Source organism: Vicugna pacos, chromosome 14 (genome assembly GCF_048564905.1).
Source record: "Vicugna pacos chromosome 14, VicPac4, whole genome shotgun sequence".
In the NCBI taxonomy this organism is placed as follows: domain Eukaryota; kingdom Metazoa; phylum Chordata; class Mammalia; order Artiodactyla; family Camelidae; genus Vicugna; species Vicugna pacos.
The window spans coordinates 50,222,899-50,244,644 of record NC_133000.1 but is presented as its reverse complement, the minus strand read 5'-3'; the positions used below and the strand labels follow the sequence as shown (position 1 = coordinate 50,244,644).

At 38.4% G+C, this 21,746-nt stretch overlaps 1 protein-coding gene and 1 long non-coding RNA gene across 2 annotated transcripts in view; one reads left to right on the top strand and one right to left on the bottom strand.

The window, feature by feature from the left end:
- The window catches only part of NDFIP2 (Nedd4 family interacting protein 2), a 56,586-nt gene extending 55,442 nt beyond the window's left edge, over window positions 1–1,144 (bottom strand). Inside the window, exon 1 of the mRNA XM_006214814.4 lies at window positions 720–1,144. Coding sequence (XP_006214876.1) covers window positions 720–1,040 — 321 coding nt within the window. The 5' untranslated portion in view covers window positions 1,041–1,144. The remainder of the gene's footprint in view (window positions 1–719) is intronic.
- A 33-nt stretch (window positions 1,145–1,177) lies between these two features.
- On the top strand, window positions 1,178–2,997 carry LOC140701158 (uncharacterized). The gene is made up of 2 exons (XR_012080065.1): window positions 1,178–2,001; window positions 2,404–2,997. It is a non-coding gene; the product is annotated as an uncharacterized lncRNA (long non-coding RNA).
- Window positions 2,998–21,746: the final 18,749 nt, after the last annotated feature.

Genomic DNA, 21,746 nt, shown 5'->3' with positions numbered 1-21,746 from the left:
AACATACAAAGGTCTATATGGTTAAACTGGAAAACCTTGTATTTAAGGAAAATAATTTTTCAAACAAGATTAGGAATTTTTCTAGTAAATTTTCCTCTGTTCCCCGTCCAGCCAATGGAATTATTTTTAAAAAGCGATAGGGAAAAAGAGCAGTCACTTTTAATTCTGACAAAATGACAAGGTTAACTAGAGCTGAGACAAGATCAGTCCCACGACTATTCTGCACAGTTGCACAACCTTTAAACCCACGTATTTTTACTAAATCCATATCCCACCCTACGTAATGCTTACATCTCCCTCTTCCCCACCCACTCCATCTATGACGGCGATCACCTTCCCAGCAGGTATGCGAACTCAGCACCATTTCCAGCACACAATCCACGGGAATATCTCTGAAGGGACTGGATCAGGGAATAACGAAAGACCGAGAGTGAGACATACAACAGAAGTTTTAAAGGGAGGGGCAGGGTGAAGGGTGCGGGTGAGGGATACGGGGCTAGGAGACTTGAGTCGAGAGGGAAGGGTCTCAAAGGAGTCACAGGCAGGCTCCATCCAAGGGGTGTGAAGGAAGCAAGGTCCTGCCAGAAGAGCCAAAAATAAATCAGCCAGCACGTCCCCTCCGGGAATAACTCAGGAAAGGGACTCTCGGGGCCGCAGTGAGAGGCAATCCCGGGGTCCCCGGCGGCGCTGGAGGCCCGGGCTGGGGCCAAGGAACTCACCACCTGGTAGCGGCCAGTCCCGGGCTGGTGATGATCCATCCTGCCCGGCTCGGGATCTGGCTTCCGAGCAGGCGAGTCCCCTCGGCGCTCAGCCCCCTCGGTCACCCTAGTCGACGACGTCGTCGCCGCAGCGACCCTTCCGCCTCTGTTCCCCGCGCCGCGGTCGCCCGGCCGGGCCGCCTCACTTCCCGTCGCTGCCGCAGAAGCCGCGGAAACCTCCGCGTCGGCCGCTGCTCGGGGGAAAAGCTCCGGGGCGCCGCGCGCGCTACTGAGCATGCTCGGGATGGTCGCGCATGCTCGCAGGGTCCTCCGGCGGCCCATCCGCGTCGCGAGTCGAGGGGGGTTAGCTGGGTGGGAGGAGATGGAAAAGTCAGGAAAGTCCGGGGGAGCTGTGTAGGTTGTCAGCCAGTCTGGAGTGGGCGGTGGCAAAAGGAGGGCGAAAAAAGTCACCGTCCTTGATTGGTGTTTTCTGTTGGACGGGTTTCGCGCAGGCACAGTCACACAGCACAGAGACAGATGTGGAGGCGAGAAGGGACGCATTCCTAGAACACCTGAGAACAGATCACGCTGTCACCCAGTCGTCCTCTTAGTGCTCACGCAGCCTAGAACAATGTGGAGAGATCCATTTGTAGGACATTCCTAAAATGCTTATTAAAAATCATTCGTGAGATAAGGGATATCTTTTTAAGGTTTTTGTTTTTGTTTTGGGGGGTGTTTTTAGGTCTGGGTGAGGTTGTCTCCATGGTAGTGAGAGATTTAAGGATTCAGCAGGGACTCTTTAGCGGTATTCATGTATCTCGCCAAGGAACGAGGCTTCTAGAGCCATAGGTCACTGGAAGAATACAAGAAAATAATGAAAGAATACAGGACTTTTGTGGTCATATTCACATCAATAATTGCGAAGGGTTTAACAGTAAGGAATCACTTTGTGTGCGACGTTGTAAGACTATCTCACTATCTAGTAAACCACACACGACCTACTACGTGTGTCTCCGACAGGGCACACAGCGTGTTTCTCTAGCAAGTTAAAGTATGATGGGGCAACGTAAATTACTCTTTAACCCAAAGACCTGCTTTCTATACCCTGAAAACTATGAACTCACATGATCTGTCTCAGCTTTCTTTTTCACTTCACTTCAGTCTTGAATCACCAAAGGAGATTCCTGGAGTGAAGAAGCCTGCTGGATAAGCCTGATCGCCTAGTTAAAATAGCAAAAACTATTTTAACTATTTTAAAAACAATGAGACAGAAACTCAGTGAGAGATCACCAGCTGAATAAATGTAAGCTTTCCTGATAGTTTTATTCAAAGCATTGATCAGTTTCTCCTCTTTTTGCCATCTGGACACATCCCATGGTAGAGAGCATTTTAATAGGCTAACAACAATAAGAGGTAATGATATTGTCATAGTTAAATGTCTTTAAACTTGCTTTCTTTGGATCTAATTTAATATATTTTAGATTCTAAGCTAATAAACATGACACTTTACTGTATTACTGTGGAAGAGCTCACTCTCACAATTTCACCCCGAATAGTATCACCTTCAATGTTCAAAACAACAACCAGTGTCAGCAAAATGAAATTAGATTCCTGCATCACTTATGGTCTATACGGTTCATTTAGAACTTAATTTTATATTCAGTTGCACTTTCATTAATCATTTATATGTCCATTTGTTTTTCAGATAGACTACTGTTCGGGAGAGAGGCCATTTTTCACACTTAATGCACCCAGAACTGTAATGAGAACATAACGGTGACAACCAAAAACCTGGCGGAAAGCAGACATCCTAAACCTTGTTAGAGTAACAAATTCTTTCAGTTTTACTCTCCTCCCAAGAGTTTTGCGAACATTTTGCTAATCCTAAGACCAGGTGACAAAATTCAACAGGAAAGTGTCTTTTTAGTGAAGCGGAGGAAGAGAAAGAGGAGAAAGAAATAGAATAACAGCTAATAGATATTGAGCCCTTCCCAAGCCAGGAACTGCATGTGTTATATCTTTTCATCCTCACAGTAACTCTATGATGTAGGCACGATTATAATCCTGGTTTAACAAATCAGGATGTTAAAGCTCTAAGAGGTTCAGGAACTTGTCCGAAGCCAAATCACTGGTAAGTGGTGACAGATTCCAAGCCTTCACTATATTAAGCACCATGGTATAACACACCGCTAAAACACGCAAACAAAATAACCCTTGTCTCTTTCTGTCCACTACTACTGTGAAACTTCTGAAGAAGACCAATAAATAACTGACTAAATAAAAACGAAAATGAAAATACTGATGCATTGCAAAAGCCAGTCTGACTTCCTTAAATGCCACCTCCTTGATCTGTAAGAGATAAAGGTTCCTTTCTGATCATCCCCTAAAGAGCCATTCTGAGTTCCTTTTGCCCATTTCACAACTAAGCCAGTGTGACCTGTAAGGGGCCATCACAAGCAGAGGCCCTGAGTTCTAATAGAAGCAACTTACTTGAGATGAAATGGGGGTTATGATATTCTTACCGATGTTAGAGGCCTTAAACAAAACTCGGTGTTTTCCATCTTAATCTTTTGGGGGTGACAAGTGCAGGGACCTAAGGCACTGAAGGTAGTCTACCACTATAAACGCAAGTGGAATTTTAGAATTGTAGTGCACGTCATAACACCTCTTGTTCTGGCCTAATCAGTATTCATCTCCAAATACAGAGCCACCAGAAATTTTACTAGTGCCACACTGCAGTATTGGGTCAGACATGGAGATAAGGCATCTGGATTGCCTGTCAAGAAAGCACACACTGCCTAACTGCCATCCAGCTGTTCGTTTGGTTGCAGTTTCCTTCAGCTTTCAACCTTGAGGCCATACTATTTTTCAGAGTGGCAACCTGCTGTTGACTAAACAAGGCAGTGGTGCAGATCTCGCCACTTTTGCGTGACATTGGACCCCTTTAAGGGCAATCTTTGCTTCAGAGCCACCTGCTGAACGGGCAGAGATTTCTGTCAACTCCGCCATATGTTGTGACAACTCTCCCTGCCCAATCCTTTTTGCTTTCACAGATGTTAACTCCCCAGTAAACTCTTGCACTCATAACTTCACATCAGCATTTGCTTCCTCAAGAACCGGACGTAGACAAGTACCACGATTGTCAACTGAAAGGAAAACACACAACGTACAAGCTGTGAGTGAAGGTTCACCCAGGGAGCTTTCTGAGCACCAGAGCCCTGAGAGAGACAGCCTCTCAAGTAGCTCTGAGGAACTGCTCCAAAGCGGTAAGGGAGGAGCCAGGATACCTATGAGGTGTTTTTGCTGGGAAAAACAGATAATCAAGCATAAAAAGATTACTGCTAATCACAAAGAGCAGACATCTCAAGTTAAAATGATTTTAATGCTTGTCTTATGTATGGGAAGATGTAAGAATCTGGATTCATTTGAAATGTTTCTTTAGGCATGCATCTTAACTATCGGAAGGCTAGCATATCCAAAGCACAGAACATTCTCTGTTTTTCTCCATCTGAGTTGCCCTCAGGGCACACTGTCAGGGGACAACTGCGGTGGCTAATGGCTTGATGCTTGTAGAACTGGAAAGGCAGGCAGCATTGTTTTTCTTTACAAGATGTAAAGTGATAGAACATTATTATTATCAAGAGTGTGTTAAATGACTGCAACTATCCTTTCACATAACTGATATTTCATCTCCAGAATAACCCTCAGTGCCCTCCGTGGTCACCATTTTCTCACGTGGGCCTAAGGTATCTACAGCCTTCCCGTTAAGAATGACTTTGATTTTGTCCTTTAGAATGATGCTGTCAGGCCAAGTCACAGGGACCCCTTTGCCTGGCTATACTTCCCATTGGGAATCCCTCTTACTTTCGCAGAAGCAGAGGCATTCCCTCCAGAGGTAAACTGATTTTTTTTTAATCATTCTCCATAATCTCCACTTACTTCTAACAAGGTATGCTAAACTGTGTACACATGTGCCAGGATTTTTGTTGAGATTCCCACCAGTTAAAGAGCAGTAAAACGAATATATGTATGTGTATGTATGACTGAAGTATTATGCTGTACGCCAGAAATTGACCATACATCAATTTACATTGTAAACTGACTATACATCAATTAAAAAAAAATAAAAGAGCAGTGGACATGCCATTGCCTGCAGATGACCATCTACATAGGCCTAAATCAGAGGCAGGCAAATGGTCCAAATTTTCTTACTTCTTCAGTGATTTTGAGTTTTTATATCACTTCCTCTACAACATGGAACATACAACATGAAAGCATTGCTCAAGTGGCTCCTGATGGTTAATGTGAGCACAGGTCCTAATAGCTGATTGCATTTGGAATATGTATGATTTTGTATGTTTATCTGGAGAATGATTGAAAAGCAAGAAAATCGCATTCTCTACCTGAAGATTTCAATCTCTACCTAATAAAAATTCACTAGTAGATTTTAGAAAACAGAAGAAACCATTTTCATTTCAGTAAATGACAATAAGCATAATTATTACTGCAGTTTTATCTCTCTTACCACGTATGTGGATCTTTTAAGCAGTTTGTAGGCTTGGACTTCAATTTAGCTTCACATAGTGTTCCTTATTTAGCTGGTTCTGAAATTCCTGTCATCTGCTCAGCTCTATAATTTTAGAGAGGAAGTCTTCTAAAGTGAGCAATTTGACAATCAGGTATCTACTTACTTGGCCTCTTTATTCTCATCCAGTATGTTGGAAGAATCTAAAATGTTCTTTAGCAGCCAGAGTTCAACCAAAGAGACAGAAGCAGTAGAAGATATATATGAAGAGATTTATTGCAAGGAACTGACTTACACTGTAGTGGGGGCTGGCTGGGCAAGTCCAAAATCCATAACATTGGCCACTGGAACTCCAGAAGAGTTCTAGAAGCTGCTGTCTACAGGCAGAATTTCTTCCTCCTAAGGTCACTCAACACATTGACTCATGCTCACTCATTGTAGAGGATAATCTCCTTTACTTAATCAACTGATTTTGGACTTAAATCATAGCTAATACCTTCATAGCAATGCTTAGGTTAGTGTTTGATTGAATAATTAGGGGTATAGTCTAACCAAGTTGACACAGAAAACCATCACATGTTTATTCAAACACTACAAGCTGAAATTGTGTCTATATAATCAAGGAGAGAGAGAGAAGTTAGAACAGAAGAAAGGGAGGAAGTACCAGAGAGTTAGCTTTGAGATTTAACATGAATTTTCATATTAAGCATTTCTTATCATTCATTTTATACAGGTACTGTCATACATGAAGGCATCACCAGGCAACAGTGAGGAAAGATCTGAATTTTGATAAGCTACATCTCAGCTAACAATATTTTCATTGAGCATTTTCATTTTTGCTTTCTTTGGCCATGAGCAACAAATGTGAGCAAATCAACAGCCATAGGGATTATGTATTTTAAATTGAGCTGACTCATGTTATTAAAGTGGTCTTTGCTTTACCTTGACGATGGGAGGCTGTTCTTTGACCACACTAAAGCAGGACTTTATGTGTTCTTTCCTTTTTTTCTTTGAAAGCCTGATAATCACTCTCATCATAGAAGAACAGGGTTGGCGCTGAGTATATTGACTATTATGACAGGTTTCTCTTGACTAACATGTGATCATTGTGTAAAAAGACAAACAGAACACTAGATGCGTGTAAAAAATACTAGAAGAGAAAAATGTCTCCAACGTGCCAAGGTCTTCCTACCATGTTAAAGATCATGTGCTCTCTTTCTTCATAAGAGGAATCAGGCCTTATTTGTTGAACAGTCTGCTGTCAATTTGCTGCTTGACTATTAACAACATGGTAAAACATTAACAATAAGGTCTGCATGTAATCAAGTTGCCTGATTTCAGTATTGAGGCGAAAGGGCATCTAATATCTGAAGGGACAAAATGACGACAGGAATCAGGGACTGACCAGATGCTGCCTTTCCGGAACTAGGAAGAAATACATACCTGTTTCCTAGCCTTAAGGTTCATGTGGGGAAACTACTAAGGGCCTGACAGAGCCAAAGTAAGCCGAGGTAATGAAGAAAGGGGAGTTCCCTTTATATCTGGAAGTGATAGCCCAGAATAAATAAAATATTTATAATCTATCTCTCCTCACTTGGCAATCAAATGTAAAGTTCCCGTGAAACGTCTTCTAAATTCTCCTCATGAAAAATGATTGCTGAGAAATCTGGCATGCTTTCCCCAACAAGGGCAAAGACCTCAAGCTCAGATATTCTCTATCCAGTGTCTTAGTCCATTTGCGCTGCTGTAACAGAGTACCATTGATCAGGTAGTTTATAAGCAATGGAAATTTATTACTCACAGTTCTGGAGGCTGGACTTCCAAAGTCAGAGTGCAGCACGGTCTGATTCTAGTGAGGGCGCCCTTCCAGGTTTCAGACTGCTGATTTAGTGTACTCTCACATGGCCATAAGGGCCCTGAGGGATCTCTCCAGGGACTCTTTTATTATAGGGTCATTAATTCCATTCACAAGGGCTCTGACTCTGGACCTAATCACCTCCTAAAGACCCACCTCTTAATACTATCAACCTGGGCATTAGATTTTCTTCAATATTTGAATTTAGGGGGGACACAGATGTTCATACCATGCTATCCAGATGCTGACTTATAAAAACAAAAGCATCAATGTTACAAAAACACTCACATACACATAAATATAGCAATGTAGAGTAGAAAATCAAAAAAAAATTTTGTTCAAATGGGGCAAATGATTTGGCTTACTACAGGCCCCTGAAATTTCCTTAGAACCCAATTATTTGGAAAAGAGAGAAATGTTATGTTTTTATGGAGGCATAAAACTTCATTCATTTGAAGGGAAATTGCAGATCACCCATCTCAACACCTTCATTTTGTTTTGTGTTTGGCGGGAGGAGGAGGTAATTAGGTTTGTTTGTTTGTTTGTTTGTTTGTTTTTAATAGAGATACTAAGGATTGAACCTAGGACTCTGTGCATGCTAAGCATGCACTCCACCACTGAGCTATACCCTCCTTCTCAACACCTTTATTTTGAGGATATGGAGACTGAGGCTCGGAGAAGTAAATGAAGCCTTAGAGAGCCGTCTGTGAAACTACCACTCCACTTTCAGCTTGGTTCAAATGTGATAACTCAAAACATTTCAGAATTCTCCACTGACTGTTCCCACCACATCCAATGAGAAACAGCCCTCCAAAACAGTACTAGTAAAAATCAAACATATAGAACTCCATCACATCAAGAACTCAACATGTCAAAATTTCTTTTGGAAGAAATGTTATAGTCAAATGTACTGCCACAAAAAAAGATTAATTCTAAGATTGTTGCCGATCCTCTCAGGGGTTGCTGCTTTGGAACAAATAAAACATCTTCTTTTTAAAATACAGTAAGTGGGCCCTCCAAAAATATAGTCTTTGAAAATACAGTAGGTGCCTAACATTAATTATATGCACTCAAACTTAAACAACAAACAATCCCAACTCCATACATACATACATACATACATACATGCGTGTCCATTCATATAAGGTTGGGATATAAGATGACCTAAGCACATAAAGCTAGCCCAGCCCCCACCCTGACCATGGGACTTTACCGTGATTCCTGAAACAGTACAGCCACATAGATATACAATAGCCCCTAGCTACGTGTGACCATTTAAATTCAAATTAATAATAAAAATTTGGTTCCTCAGTAACACTAGCAAGTGTCCGGTGGCTGCCATGTTGGACAGTGCTGATGAAGACCATTGGCAGCATCACAGCAAGTTCTATTGGATGTCATTGCCCAAACAACGATTCTCTTACTAGTCATCTTAAATTACCCTCCTTCATTTACTTCCTGAATTATCCACATAATTTTCTAATAGCTTTTGTCCCAACTACGACATACCTTGGCAATGTGACTCCTGAGTAAGTCACTTAACTTGCTGAGCTGGTTTGTTCATCTTTAATATCTGAATACGAATTCCTTCCCTATCTGTCTTACAGGTTGTTGTGAAGTTCAAATGAAAAGTAACCATACACATATCAAGTATAATTTGTTTCTGATGGCCTTTTCCTTTCTTTCACTTTCTAGTGACTGCCAGAAGAAAAAAAAAGTAATGTTTAGCACCTTTTACTTAAAATGTGGAATAAATATTACAATTTAGGGAAGACAGAGACTACCTAAAAGAACCCAGAAACTGGTTAGGCCTCCCAGCTGCACTACATCTTATTTTTTTCTAGGTTAAATGACTGGGCTTATGCCCTACATGAGTCATCATCAAATAAGTAATAGACTCCAGTGTGTGTAACCATAGAAAGTACATCAGTTGTCATCCAAGAATAAAACTATTCCAGAGTATATTTGTTAATCATTATAATTATGGTAATAATAGCTAACATTGAAGGCTGCCAGCCATTTTGCCAAGTGTTTCATATATGTGTGTGTGTGTGTGTGTGTGTGTGTGTATGTATGCACATACATACACACCCCTATATACATATATTTCTTACTATATTTCACAGCAAACATATGCAGCAAGTACTGTGGTCATCCCCATTTTATATATCAGGAAACTGAGACTTAGAATCTTAAGGAATTTACCAAAATTACTAACCAAGTGGGGGAAGGGGAATTTGCTGGATTTTTTGTTTTAACTTTTAAGAATTTTTATTGAAATAAACATACATACAGAAAAGTATGAAATTCCTCTGTACAGCACAAAGATTTTTCATAAGCCGAACAAACCCATGTAAGCAGCACTCATGTTAAGAAATAGGATATTTCTAGCACCCCAGAAAACTGCTTGGCCCACTTCCTCTCTCTACTCTCATACGAAAAGTAACCGTAATTCTGACTTTTAATACTTGGGTATAAGGTTTTGACCTTATATACATGTAATCATACTGTCTGTGCCCTTTTGCGTCTGATTCTTTTGCTTAACTTTATGTTTGTAATATTTATTCACACTGTTGAGTGTGGTGGTAGTTAGTTCATTTTTGTTGTTGTATAGCATGCCGTTATGTGTATACCATACTCTATTTACCTGTTTAACTGAATAAATACAGTTGATGGACATTTGGGTTGTTTATAGTTTGGGACCTGTAGTAGTTTCCTAGGGCTGTTGTGAGAAAGTATCACAAACTGAGTGGCTTAAGCAACAGAAATTGATTTTCTCACAGCTTTGGAGGCTAGAGTCAGAGACAAGATGCTGGCAGGGCTGTTCCTTTGGAGGGGTGTGAGCAGGAATCTATTCCATGCTTATCCTCTAGCTTCTGGTGCGTTACTGGCAATCTTTGATGTTTCCTGTCTTGTTGAAGCATTACCCCAATCTCATCGCATTCTCCCTGTGCACACATCTGTGTCCAGATTTCCCCTTTCTGAAAGATCCCCAGTCACGTTAGATTAGAGACTCACCCAATTTCTGTACAACCTCATCTTAACTAACAACGTCTGCAATGACCCTACATCCAAATAAGAGCCCAGTCTGAGATATTGGGGTTTAGGACTTCAACATTCAATAGATGAACTGTAGGGGGTGGACACAGTTCAACCCATCATTGGGCTATCGTGAACAATACTGCAAAGAATATTTTTGCACATATACTGGTGAATATATGTACTCACTTCTGATGTATATATTCCTATGAGGGGATATGCTTGGATTATACAGTATGTATATATATTCAGCTTTAGTCGATACTGCCAGATGGTTTTGCAAAATGGTTATACCAATTCTCTCCCCTCTCATCAATGTCTGAGAATTTCAGTTGAGCCGTTGTCTCACAAGCATTAGGTATCTTCCATCTTTTTTATTTCAGCCATTATGATGGGAAAATACTTGCATCTAATTGTGATTTCAGTTTAGATTTTCCTGATAATTAATAAAGTTGAACTCCTTTTCAATATCTTTACTGACCATCTAGAGATCATTTTTGTTGATTTGTTCATTTGCCTGTTTTTTTTTAATTGAATTGCCTGCATTTGTCTCAGACTTGCAACAACTCATTATTTTTCTGGAAATACTCTGTGTCATATTTACATATATGTATATCCTTTTGTGTTAGGAACCAAGCTTCAGGCAAGTGGACAGATCTAGATGATTTGCTTCACTTTCTGTCTCCTTCTCGTCTACATGTATTTAAAATGCCAAAGGTAGTGGGGGCTGGGGCAGGCGGGGAATCGTACTCTAAAATATGGTCAGGAGGAATAAATGGGTGCAGAACTATCCATCAGTATCTGTTCTATTTGAATATATATATTTTTTAAATCTGACTTTAGTTTCAGAGAGTGAGAGTGTGCATGTTTATCAGTGTGTGTGTAAGATTGTCCATCTCTGTCTGTGTCTCTATGTCTTTTCCTTTCAATGTTGCCTTCAAAAGGCTTTAGCCATTTGGCCTGCTCACCTCTCTTATGTACAGCTTTCTGTCTGGGCTCACATCCTCTGCCTTCAGGCGTTGGTTGTAGAGAACAGGCTGCGTCGCTCTCAGTACTTAACATGGGACCTTGAGTAAAGTAGGCCCTCATTATTGATTTGCTGGCTGTAATTGATTGAAGCCTCTGTTTCATTGCTGTGTGATAGATGCATAGCATCTATTCTTAGAATGCTGTCTTATTTTTAAAGACCTTTGAACACTAACAAGGAAAAATTCCAAGAGGCAACAAAAATGTAATGCTTTGTAAATGAGGTTTAGGAAATCTCTGATAGTGCTCTATGAAATTTTCCCTGACTTAACTTAAATGTAAATAGAACTGGGTCTGACCATTTCAATGGTGCCTCACTAATGATCTCCTTCCCACTTTCATTTATCATTACAGATAGAGTCTCTTATGATCCTCAGCCTTGCGTTCGTTCTATAATTGGTTAGAACTCTACTAAAGAATTTTCATGGGGTACTTTTTATTGTGGTAAAAAATATATAAATTTTATCATTTAACTATTTTTAACTGTTCAGTTCAGTGGCATTGCTAGAGTCACACTGTTGTGCAACCATCACCACCATTCGTTTCCAGAACTTCTTCCTAGTCCCAAACTGAAATTCCCTACCATTAAACTCTAACTCCCCTATCCCCTCTCCCTTAGCCCCTAGCAACCATCATTCTCTAATTTTTCTCTATGAATTTAACTATTCTGAGTACCTCACACAGGTGGAATATACAATACTTGTCCTTTTGTGTCTGTCTTTTTACACTTAGCTTAATTTCCTCAGGTTTATCCATGTATCAGAATTTCATTCCTTTTTTAAGGCTGAATAATATTTCATTATCTGTATATACCACACTTTGTTTATCCATTCATCCATCAATGGACATTTGGGTTGTTTTCACCTGGGTTAGTTTATTTAATCTTCACAATTACTAACCCTGGCAGACCTGAATTTGGAAGCTGGCTCTGTCACTTATACAGCAACTGACTTGGCCACGCTGCATTTTCTCTTTGCATATTAATTTTCTCATTTGTAAAATGGGAATGAAATTACCCACCTGATTAGACTGAAGTGAGGGTTTAATAAGATAACAAAATACCTAGTGTAGTGCCTGCCAGATGTTCAATAAATGGCAGCTAGGAACATAAGGATTCACGCTGATGGTAAATAATTCAAAAGTCTGTTCCATACATTGCAGAAGTCCAGACCAATGTATGCAATGCCGTCCCTGCTTTATGAAAAACTCATCTTAGGTCATATACCTATGGGCTATCCAAAAGGTATTTTTTGGCTTCTAAAGTACTCAAATCAATGAAGGAAGAATCATTTGTGAAACATGTACTTTCTACTCCACCCACAATCTGTTTGTCAACCTCAGAGGAGTTAAAATGTCAGTTCAAAGAGTTCAGTTTTAAGGATTACCAATGATTTGTTTCTTCAGGGAAAAAAAGTTTCATTTTGTTTATCTGACAAATAAGTAAAATCATATCTTTCAGGAATATGGACTTAATAACTTATTAGAAACTAAAGCATCTTCAAAGTCAGCTATGACTAATCTAATTCTCAGAGTGAGTATCTGGGAAAATAAAGAGCCAAAGTTTTCAGGAGAATTTTTTATAAACTTCATAACAATCTTGATTTTGAGTGCCTCAAATACCAAATATTAATATAAACCAGAAAGAAGTTTTAAATATGCTTTATAACTTTAATAACTAAAGTTTTACAGTAAATGTTTTTCTGATTATAGAAAATTTGAACATACAAAAAAGATAGACAAAATATTTACTTCTGGTCTGTTTTCCTAAGCATAGGGGACAGAGGGGATTAAGCATAATGAATGATTCTCTGTATTCAATTTTATATCCCTTTCACTTAACCTTATAGTTCAATAACTTACATAGGATTTTTCTAAAGTGATGAGAAACTCTTCATGAACACATTGATAACTGATCATGCTTCTTAAACCTTTCCTAGGCAAATTATTTCAAGAAAGGAAATATAGCAAAGCAATTAAGAATGTGAACTTCAAACAAATTTCTACATTCAAATTCCAATCCCACAAGGTGCCAGCATAAACTTGAGTAAGTTACTTCTCTGTATTTCAGTTTCTTCACTAAAAACATGGAAATATTAATAGTATACTTATCTGATAGGATTGGTATAAGAATTAAATATGTTAATTTTTAACACACTGAATATATATAAAATTATTAAGTACATGTAAAATGCCTTAATAGTGCCTCACATATGCTAAGCATTCTATAAATATTACCTACTATTATTAGCTATTAAAAATCCTTGGTATGGTACACTAAAAACTGAAATTGCAAAACAAGATAGATTCAATTGACTAAATTTAAAATCTGTAACATTATTTATAGATAACTTATTTATAATGCTTTCTTAGTTTAAAATGTAACATAATTTATAAAGTATTTCAGATAAGTACTATCAGACTTCTAATCCCCAATTTTTAATGTATGGAACTACCTTTGTGATTTTGTTTTTCACTTGTCAAAGGGATATACATCTTCATTGAAAAATATAATTTGTCAGATCTCCTAATGAAAAGCCCTTAAAAATACAAGTGAAAATCAATAAAATTTAAATTTTGATTCCTCATTTCACTAGCCACTTGGTCATACCAGCCAACTCAATAGCATATGTGGCTAGTGGCTGATAGAAAGAGCTGATACGGAACATTTTTGTTTACTTGTAATGTTTTGTTTGTTTGTTTCAGTTTTATTGAGATATAATTGACCTCTAGCACTGTATAAGTTTAAAGTATGCAGCATAATGACTTGACTTACATATATTGTGAAATGGTTACCACGATAAGTAAGAACTCTTTTCTAAACATAATCACAATCCATTATTATAGCTAAAAACAAACAAACCTAACAGCAGTTCTTAACATTATCAAATATAGTCATGAAACAAAAAGAAACAAGTAAAAAAGGCCAGCTATTTTTCTGACTTTAATACCAGATTTCAAGGTTAGCAAGCACATGTGCTATTGTCATCAATTCAAGGTCACTGATCATTTGATGTCAGAAACACTATGGATCAATATTCAGGAAATGAGAGCAGTATGTTTTATCTATTATTTGCTAACAATAACAAAAAAAAAGCTTAATAAACAAACTCAAAAATAACCAATACAAACAAAAGTAATTTAGGCTATCCAATTATTCAAAACAGGCCAAGTAATTCTAATAATAAAAACAAGTTGCCACCTTACACCAGTTAGGATAGCTACTATCAAAAAAAAAAAAAAACCCAAAAAGTATATGTTGGTGAGAATGTGGAGAAATTGGAACCCTTCTGCAATGTTGGTGAGAATGTAAAATGGTACAGCTGTTGTGGAAAGTAGCATGACATTTCTTTAAAAAATTAAAAATAGAACTACCTTATGATACAGCAATTCCACTTTTGGGTATATGCTCAAAAGAACTGAAAGCAGAGACTCCAAGAGGTATTTGTACAATCATGTTCATCACAGCATTATTCAGAATAGTTAAAACATGGAAGCAGCTCAAGTGTCCACGGATTAATGAATGGATAAGCAAAATGTGATATATAGGTACAATGGAATATTATTCAGCCTTAAAAAAGAAAGGAAATTTTGACATATGCTACAACATGGATGAACATTACAGACATTGTGTTAAGTGAAATAAGCCAGTCACAAAAGGCAAATACTGTATGATTCCATTTATATAGGGTACTTAAAGTAGTCATAATCACAGAGACAGTAGTAAAATGGTGGTTGCCAGGGCCTGGAAGTTTTGCAAGATGAAAAGAATTCTGGAGTTGGTTGATGATTTCACAACAATATGAATGGACTCAATACTACTGAACTATCACTTTAAAATGGCTGAGATGCTAAAGTTTATGTTATGTGTATTTTACCACAGTCAAAAAGATTGGGAAAACATGATGCACTATACTATGCTCTTTGCAACAGAAGACAAACTGTATAAAGGGTGAAACAAGATAGATTAATAAGTATTTTGCACGTGTACTTGCAAATCTAGCATATACAAATATAGGAAGGATTCCTGTATATTTTGAACAATATTAGTCACAGGGAAGTCATTTTTGCTTCGAGATTTTATAATTTCCAGGTAATGTGGAGAAAATAATAGTAAAAATGTGAAGAAAACATAAAAAGTTGATGATAAGTGTTTGCACTGATGGAAGGAAATAAGTTGTTTGACTCCATTAAAACATCCTACTCACAGGCCAGAAGTGAGGGACAGAGGAATGGATTGTGAAATAGTCAGCTTGTCTGGCACAGAGATTCAGGAACAGAGATAAACAGGCAAGATATACTATCATTCAAATTGAGGTTACTAGTTTGACTTACTATATGGATTAAGAAATTTGATAGCCACCGTAGGATTTTATAATAAAGAGAAAGATAAAGAAAAGGTCAGAGAATTAAGGGTATAGGAAAAACAAAATATAAAACAAAACAGGAAACATAGCTGAATACAGACTCAACTGATTCTGATGAGATATGTGTATAAATTTGAGTTACATGTAATATCTTAATTTTTTTAATCTGCAGGCATTTCTAAAATGAACTATATGAACTCTGAGATCCTGTCCACATCTAAATTTGATATTCAAAGTTTCGGCTGCCTTTTGAAATTTTAATTTGCATTCTAACTCTGCTTCACTGGGAAGTAACTTCTTAGCTTTTCAGTATTTTTAAATTCAATTCTTCAGGACTTCATCCAGGTATTCTTTCTTTTACGGAGAACTTACAACAATACTTCATGATATTGTCGTATATAGTGAGGTCACAAAAAAAAGTCAGATACCTTGTCTGCTTTCAAGGAGCTCACGCCCTTATTGCAAGGGTAGAGAGGAATAAAGGTAATTCCTTTACCTTAAAGAATAAGAAGGAGTGAGGTTAAGAAGAGGGCTAAAGATTTCAAGAAGGAGGAATTTTGAAAGTGCACAAGTAGAACCTGGGAAATGAGACTGCACAGTGCCTGCAGAAATTGCTGGTAACTAGGTATTCTTGGGGAAAAGGGTGGCACAATTAGGAGATGCCGCATAATTAAGAACTCTATTTGGTGTGCCAAGGAACATGTATTTTATCCTGAGGGCAAGGGGAAATCAGTTAAGGACTCCAATTATGAATGTGACAGGATAAATACGAATTTACAACAATTAATCTGAGAATCAGGTGGAAATGTGTTCAGGAGATTAGAGGCACGTAGGCCAAGTGAAGGAGAGTTAAAGTAATCCGGCAGGAGTTATGTTTACCTGGATCGAAGCAGAGAAGGTGGGCTCTTGTAGGCAGGGACAGACCCAAAGATGGTGAGGAGGTAGAACTGTCGAAACCTGGTGAAGGTCCCACCCTAGGAAATTGCTTGATCTGGAGAGGGATCTTGAGGCAGATAGTTCAATAAAATTTCCTGGGTAATGCTCTTGATTAGACAGGAGTGAAACCCACAAGTGCAGATTGCTTCTCAAAGAGCATGCATGTCAGAGAAAAGAAGAGAGGATGGCAGTGAGAGGGTCATAGGGAGCCTTTGGTTAAAGATCAAAGAGCTATGACTGTTCACCTGCCAAAGGAAGAGAACCAGTGGGGAGGGAGAAGCTGGAGGAGCTGAGATCACAGAATTCATCTTGCAGGAACATGACTTTCAATGGGAGCAGGATCTCAGTTCTGAGATAGGAACTAAAGAAGAAAGTGTAGGAAAATGGATGCAGACAGCTAGGGAGGGAGAGATAGGGACAAGGCTGAGGGAATTCTACCTTCCACACTTCCACCACCGGTGACCCTGCCTCCACTCCATGCAGTTGGTGAAAGGGGGTTCATGAGATAAAGATCAAGAAAGAAAGATAAAAGAACCTATCAGGAAAGAAACTGTGTTTGTACAGGTACCAGTGGACACACTATCTTATTTTCTTCCTGGGTGGTTACCAGATTTAGCAAATTAAAAAAAAAAATACAAGACCCCCAACTAAATTTGAATTACAGGTAAACAGTGGATAACTTTTTAGTATGTCTCATGCAATATTTAGGACATACTTAAACTTACTCGTTTATTCTCAATATTAAGTTTGCACATGCTTTAAAAATTTTTTCATTAGTTTTATGAAATTTAAATTTAACTGGGCATCCTGAATATTACCCAGCAATTCTATATGAGGACTTGAAAAACTGGATGTGAGGCTTACGGCCTAATGCTTAAAGTCAAGGTTGAAGCTTACAATGAAAATAGTACTCTTCATTTATTAATCCTTACTTGATTTGCAAGCATGACTCACTGTCAGCAGCAGACAGAGCCACAAGCACATGCTCATAACATGGCACCAACTACAAGCAAGACTGATTCGCTTGTGACTACTGAGCTGATTCTTTCCTGCTTCTGGCCCATTTCCAGAAACATCCCCCTTCACCTCTCATTCTGGGAATCAGTGTTTCCTAACAGTGAATCATCTGTTAGGTTTTTGTTATCCAAATTTAAAAAAAATCTAATTATCTCTCTTAGACTACCCTAAACCAGCTACCCTGAGACTCGCTAAAATTAGAGATTAACCAGCTGTCCCAGTTTGCCCAGAACTGAAGTTTCCCAGGACTTGAGATTTTCAGTTTGAACACTGGAAATGTCCTAGGCAAAGCAGGGTGGTTAGTCATCTGCCTCGACGATGGTAGATTCCTTTAAGCCAGAGATGTCTCCAAGTTGCTTATTAAGCTTTAATTCTCACAGGAGGATTATAGTTTTTCTCAAAAAACCTTATCTGCATTACTTAAATTCTCTCTCTTCTATATAAAAGGTAGGAATTTATAAAGGAAAAGGTACATTTTTCATATATTATGCCACATTACATTTTAGTTCTTAGGACATCCTTTCTAGAAAAGTATGTCAAGTATAAGATCATATTTTTTTCTAGGTTAATTAGTAATGCCATTTTTAAATGCTTGGGTCAAGGAAAGAGTTGATCCTTATAAGTAGGTTGACTTCATTCCTTAAGTACCAGTTTGGAGATATCCTATGATCCATGAATAATATAGAATGACAAAATACATATTTATATATTGTATATTTGTATACTACATGCAAAATATAAATTACCGGCAACCTGTCTTACTTTCTGAACTCAAAAATCTTAGTTTTGTGTCTTGAAGTAAAGTACCCTCTTACAAATTTCAAGGAAATTTGCATTCCACTGGCTCAAGCATATCTTTACCACAGGGCAAAACAAAGACAACATAATTTTGGAGTCATGCATAGATCAATTAAAACCTTCATTATGATGGCAATGCTAGGGTCCTGATTTACAGTTGTAAGAGAAGCTAGCTGCCAAACCAATCCTGATTCTCTTCTTACTTAACAACAGAACTTTGATATTATTCCAGGTAGCAACATGACCAGCCAATGAAGTCCCTTCACAGCCCCAGCTCAGCTAGACATGGAATCTGAGCTAGTGCCTAAGCTGGTTATGTACTTACCGAACACCCTAACTTATGGCCTCCTACCCAAAGCACCCCCAACAGCCCGAGCTCCAGTCATAAATGAACCTTAACCCAACAAGCAATGTCCCAGAGAGGTTCCAAGTCTTGGAGTCGACCTTCTCATCTAGACTCAAGGTCTTCTAGCTGTCAAAGTAATGAAGTTTATAAACGAAGGTATGATAAAATTGGAAATTAGTCTTTGTTCTTGGTTTTCTTTCTTGTCAAGATACACTTGGACACCCAAAGGCTTAATTCATATTAAGCCTTGAAGCTTACAATGTTGTTCCTAGCATTAATAATTTCCACATTTTGTCATTTCTTAACATTAATAGCTCCCTGTTTTCTCAATTTCCTCAAGAAGTTTTTACACATGCTCCATCGTCTCTCTCAATGTCAGTATTTTTCAAGAGCTCAAACATGCCAGATAATCTATCAATTCTGTTTTTCTCCAGGAGGCCCCCCCATCCTCTTGCTCCAGTCTTGATTTACTGTTGGGCTCGTTGCACTGCTGTCATTTAGGGTGTCCTTTTGCTGTTACTCTATTCGCTAGCTCCTTTCCCTCTTGCTTGTGTTGGATTCTTTTCTTGCTGTAGCCCCTGAAGTTTGCTGCTCTGGATACTCTCTCATCTGTTGAAATATATTCTCCATTAGTCTCCTATAAAAGTTGTACGTTTGAATTCTCATGTGTCTGCAGATATTTTTATCTACCCTCAGACTTAACTATTAATTTGTCTGGGTCAAAAAATCATTGAACAATGGCTTCATCGTCGTTTAGGATGTTGAATAGCTGCTGAAGCTGTGTGATTCAAATTCCCTTGCATGTGAACTAACTTTAAAGACACTTTCAAGATTCCTTCACCCCTGATGTTCTGAAATTTCATGACGATATGCCTTGGTTTGGATCTTCATTTGTGCTGCTGACATTCAATGGGGTTCTTTCTATCTGAAGACTCATGGCCTAAATTTCAGGAAATTGCCTTGTTTTCTTTTTCTAAAACTCATCTTTCTCTAGATGGTCTCCTAGATTGATCCTAACAATCTATTACATTTTCTATACCAAAGTCTTTTTTCTTTGTTCCTCTGTCGCATTTTTCTGGGAGATTTTCTTTATTTATCTTTCATCTCTTCTATCAATGATTTTATCTATCCTGTTGTTCTAAGAACTCTTCTTTACCACTCTTCATTTCATGCTTTTTTTGTTACTCAGGGATACTATATCTTGGGGGAGGTTAGGTCTGCACCAGGATATTAGTTTTTGGGTATCAGGTCAGGAAAAGCCCTCCTGGGAGAGATATAGAAACTAATACGCTACCACGCTTTCTAACATCACCAGGAATGATGTAGGATCACACTTCTTACTTCTCAAAGTAGCTTCAGGACTGCCCTTGTTTAGTCTATGGGACAATATTTTTTGAATTCAGATGCAACTCAAATGTGTGGATTAGGTAACAGTAAGCATTAGATAATCTAATGGATGAAGAATGATTTCTAACAAAATAAGACTACCTTCTTATTTTGAGCTTACTGTATTGAGCTCCCACCAAAAGGTCAGTTTAAATTTCATTTTGTCTTCTAACTTTCTGGCTACAAGATTCCTTAGGTTCAGAAGTAACTCCCAGAACCTCAGAGACGATAGATATTTGTTCAGCTTTCTATTTTGATATTATGCAGGATGATAACTGAGGTCCAGAAACTTCATCAGACAGAATGATTTCCCTCGGTGTTTTTCTTGTTTATGACTCTTTCTCTTAATTGGGCTAAACTTAACACTTTGTAGTTCTCTCAGTTTTTTTAGTTTTTAGGTCTTTCTTTTTAAAAGACCAATCTAGTAGCCAAAAACCTATGCACCTTACCTAGCTGTCAAATTAATCTCAGATTTCTCTCTCTCTCTCTCTCTCTTTTGTTTCCCCACGAAATGATCCAACTGTTTTAACTTCCTTTTAGGAAGTTCTACAACAGTTTGGGTGGGGATAAACATTGCAGCCTCACCCTTCTCTCCAGCTGGTTAGCCAACATTTTTATATAGGTGGAATTGCATTCAGTGTGAAGAGAGGGGCAAGTGGAATGTTGTTTAAGAATAATAAGGGAGAAGCAGTCCAACCCTTCCCTTTGAAGGCAATGCAGCCTGGCAGGTACTGATTATACAGACACTGATTTCAGACCTGTCTCTAGCAGTGGCTGAGCCACTTCCTCTCTGAAAAACAGAGTGGCAGCCCTGAGTCACCACCTTGCTGTTGCTAAGTGCTTATTTGCTAAGTAGTAACACACTCCGCCCCCACCTCCCCACACACAGAGTTCTGGGGAATTGCCCCAATTTCCAGCTCTGCTGAGGTGGTTTGTGACTCATCCTCTTTTCTCTTTAGTGACCTTTTAAAGCGACAGGAATAACCCCTATTTTAATGTTATTCTTTTGATCATTTCCCTTACAGGCCTCTTCTTATTTATTTGAACACAAGCTATAATGAAGTCTAAAATTAATAACTTTGTTTTGCATATCATTTATATAAAATTGGCTTTCTATTCTGCTTCCTAGTTAAAATATTTTCTTTCCATTGGGGGAAAAAAGTCCAGGAGGGTCTTATTTCCTTTGGGACAGTTGACTACATTTCCCATTAAACATTATCAGTAATTGTCCACTGCAACCCTGGGCGTTCTATTTAGGATCTGTTTGTTCATAGCTTTACATACAATACCATCTTGTCTAGGATGACAAGAATTACCCGCGCAAGCAAAATCACAGCACCCGATCTTTGCATTATGCTGCAGTGTCAAGTGATTTTTTAAAAAAAATCTTAAGTCCCTCCTCATCTTTGTTTCTTTGTTTTATTTTATTATGTTTTGAAAGTGTTGTCATAACTAAATATCCTCCCCCTTTTGGAATTGACAATCTCCTTGACAATATTTTATGTTAAGAGTTTGTGGCATGCTTATTAGCAATTTAACCTCCCGTAGGGTGGAGAAACCTTCGTGGATGGGCTACAGAAGACATGTCTTTGTGTATGTACTTAACTCCCATCACAAGCCCTAGAACCAACTGGATTAGAGAATTTTAAGCAGCCCAATTTTGTTGGAACATAAGGTGTGAAGGTGGGAATGGCAGGAGATGATGTAAGAGAGATAGTGTTAAAGAGCTTAAATTTTGTTATTTTGGAGTTTGTCT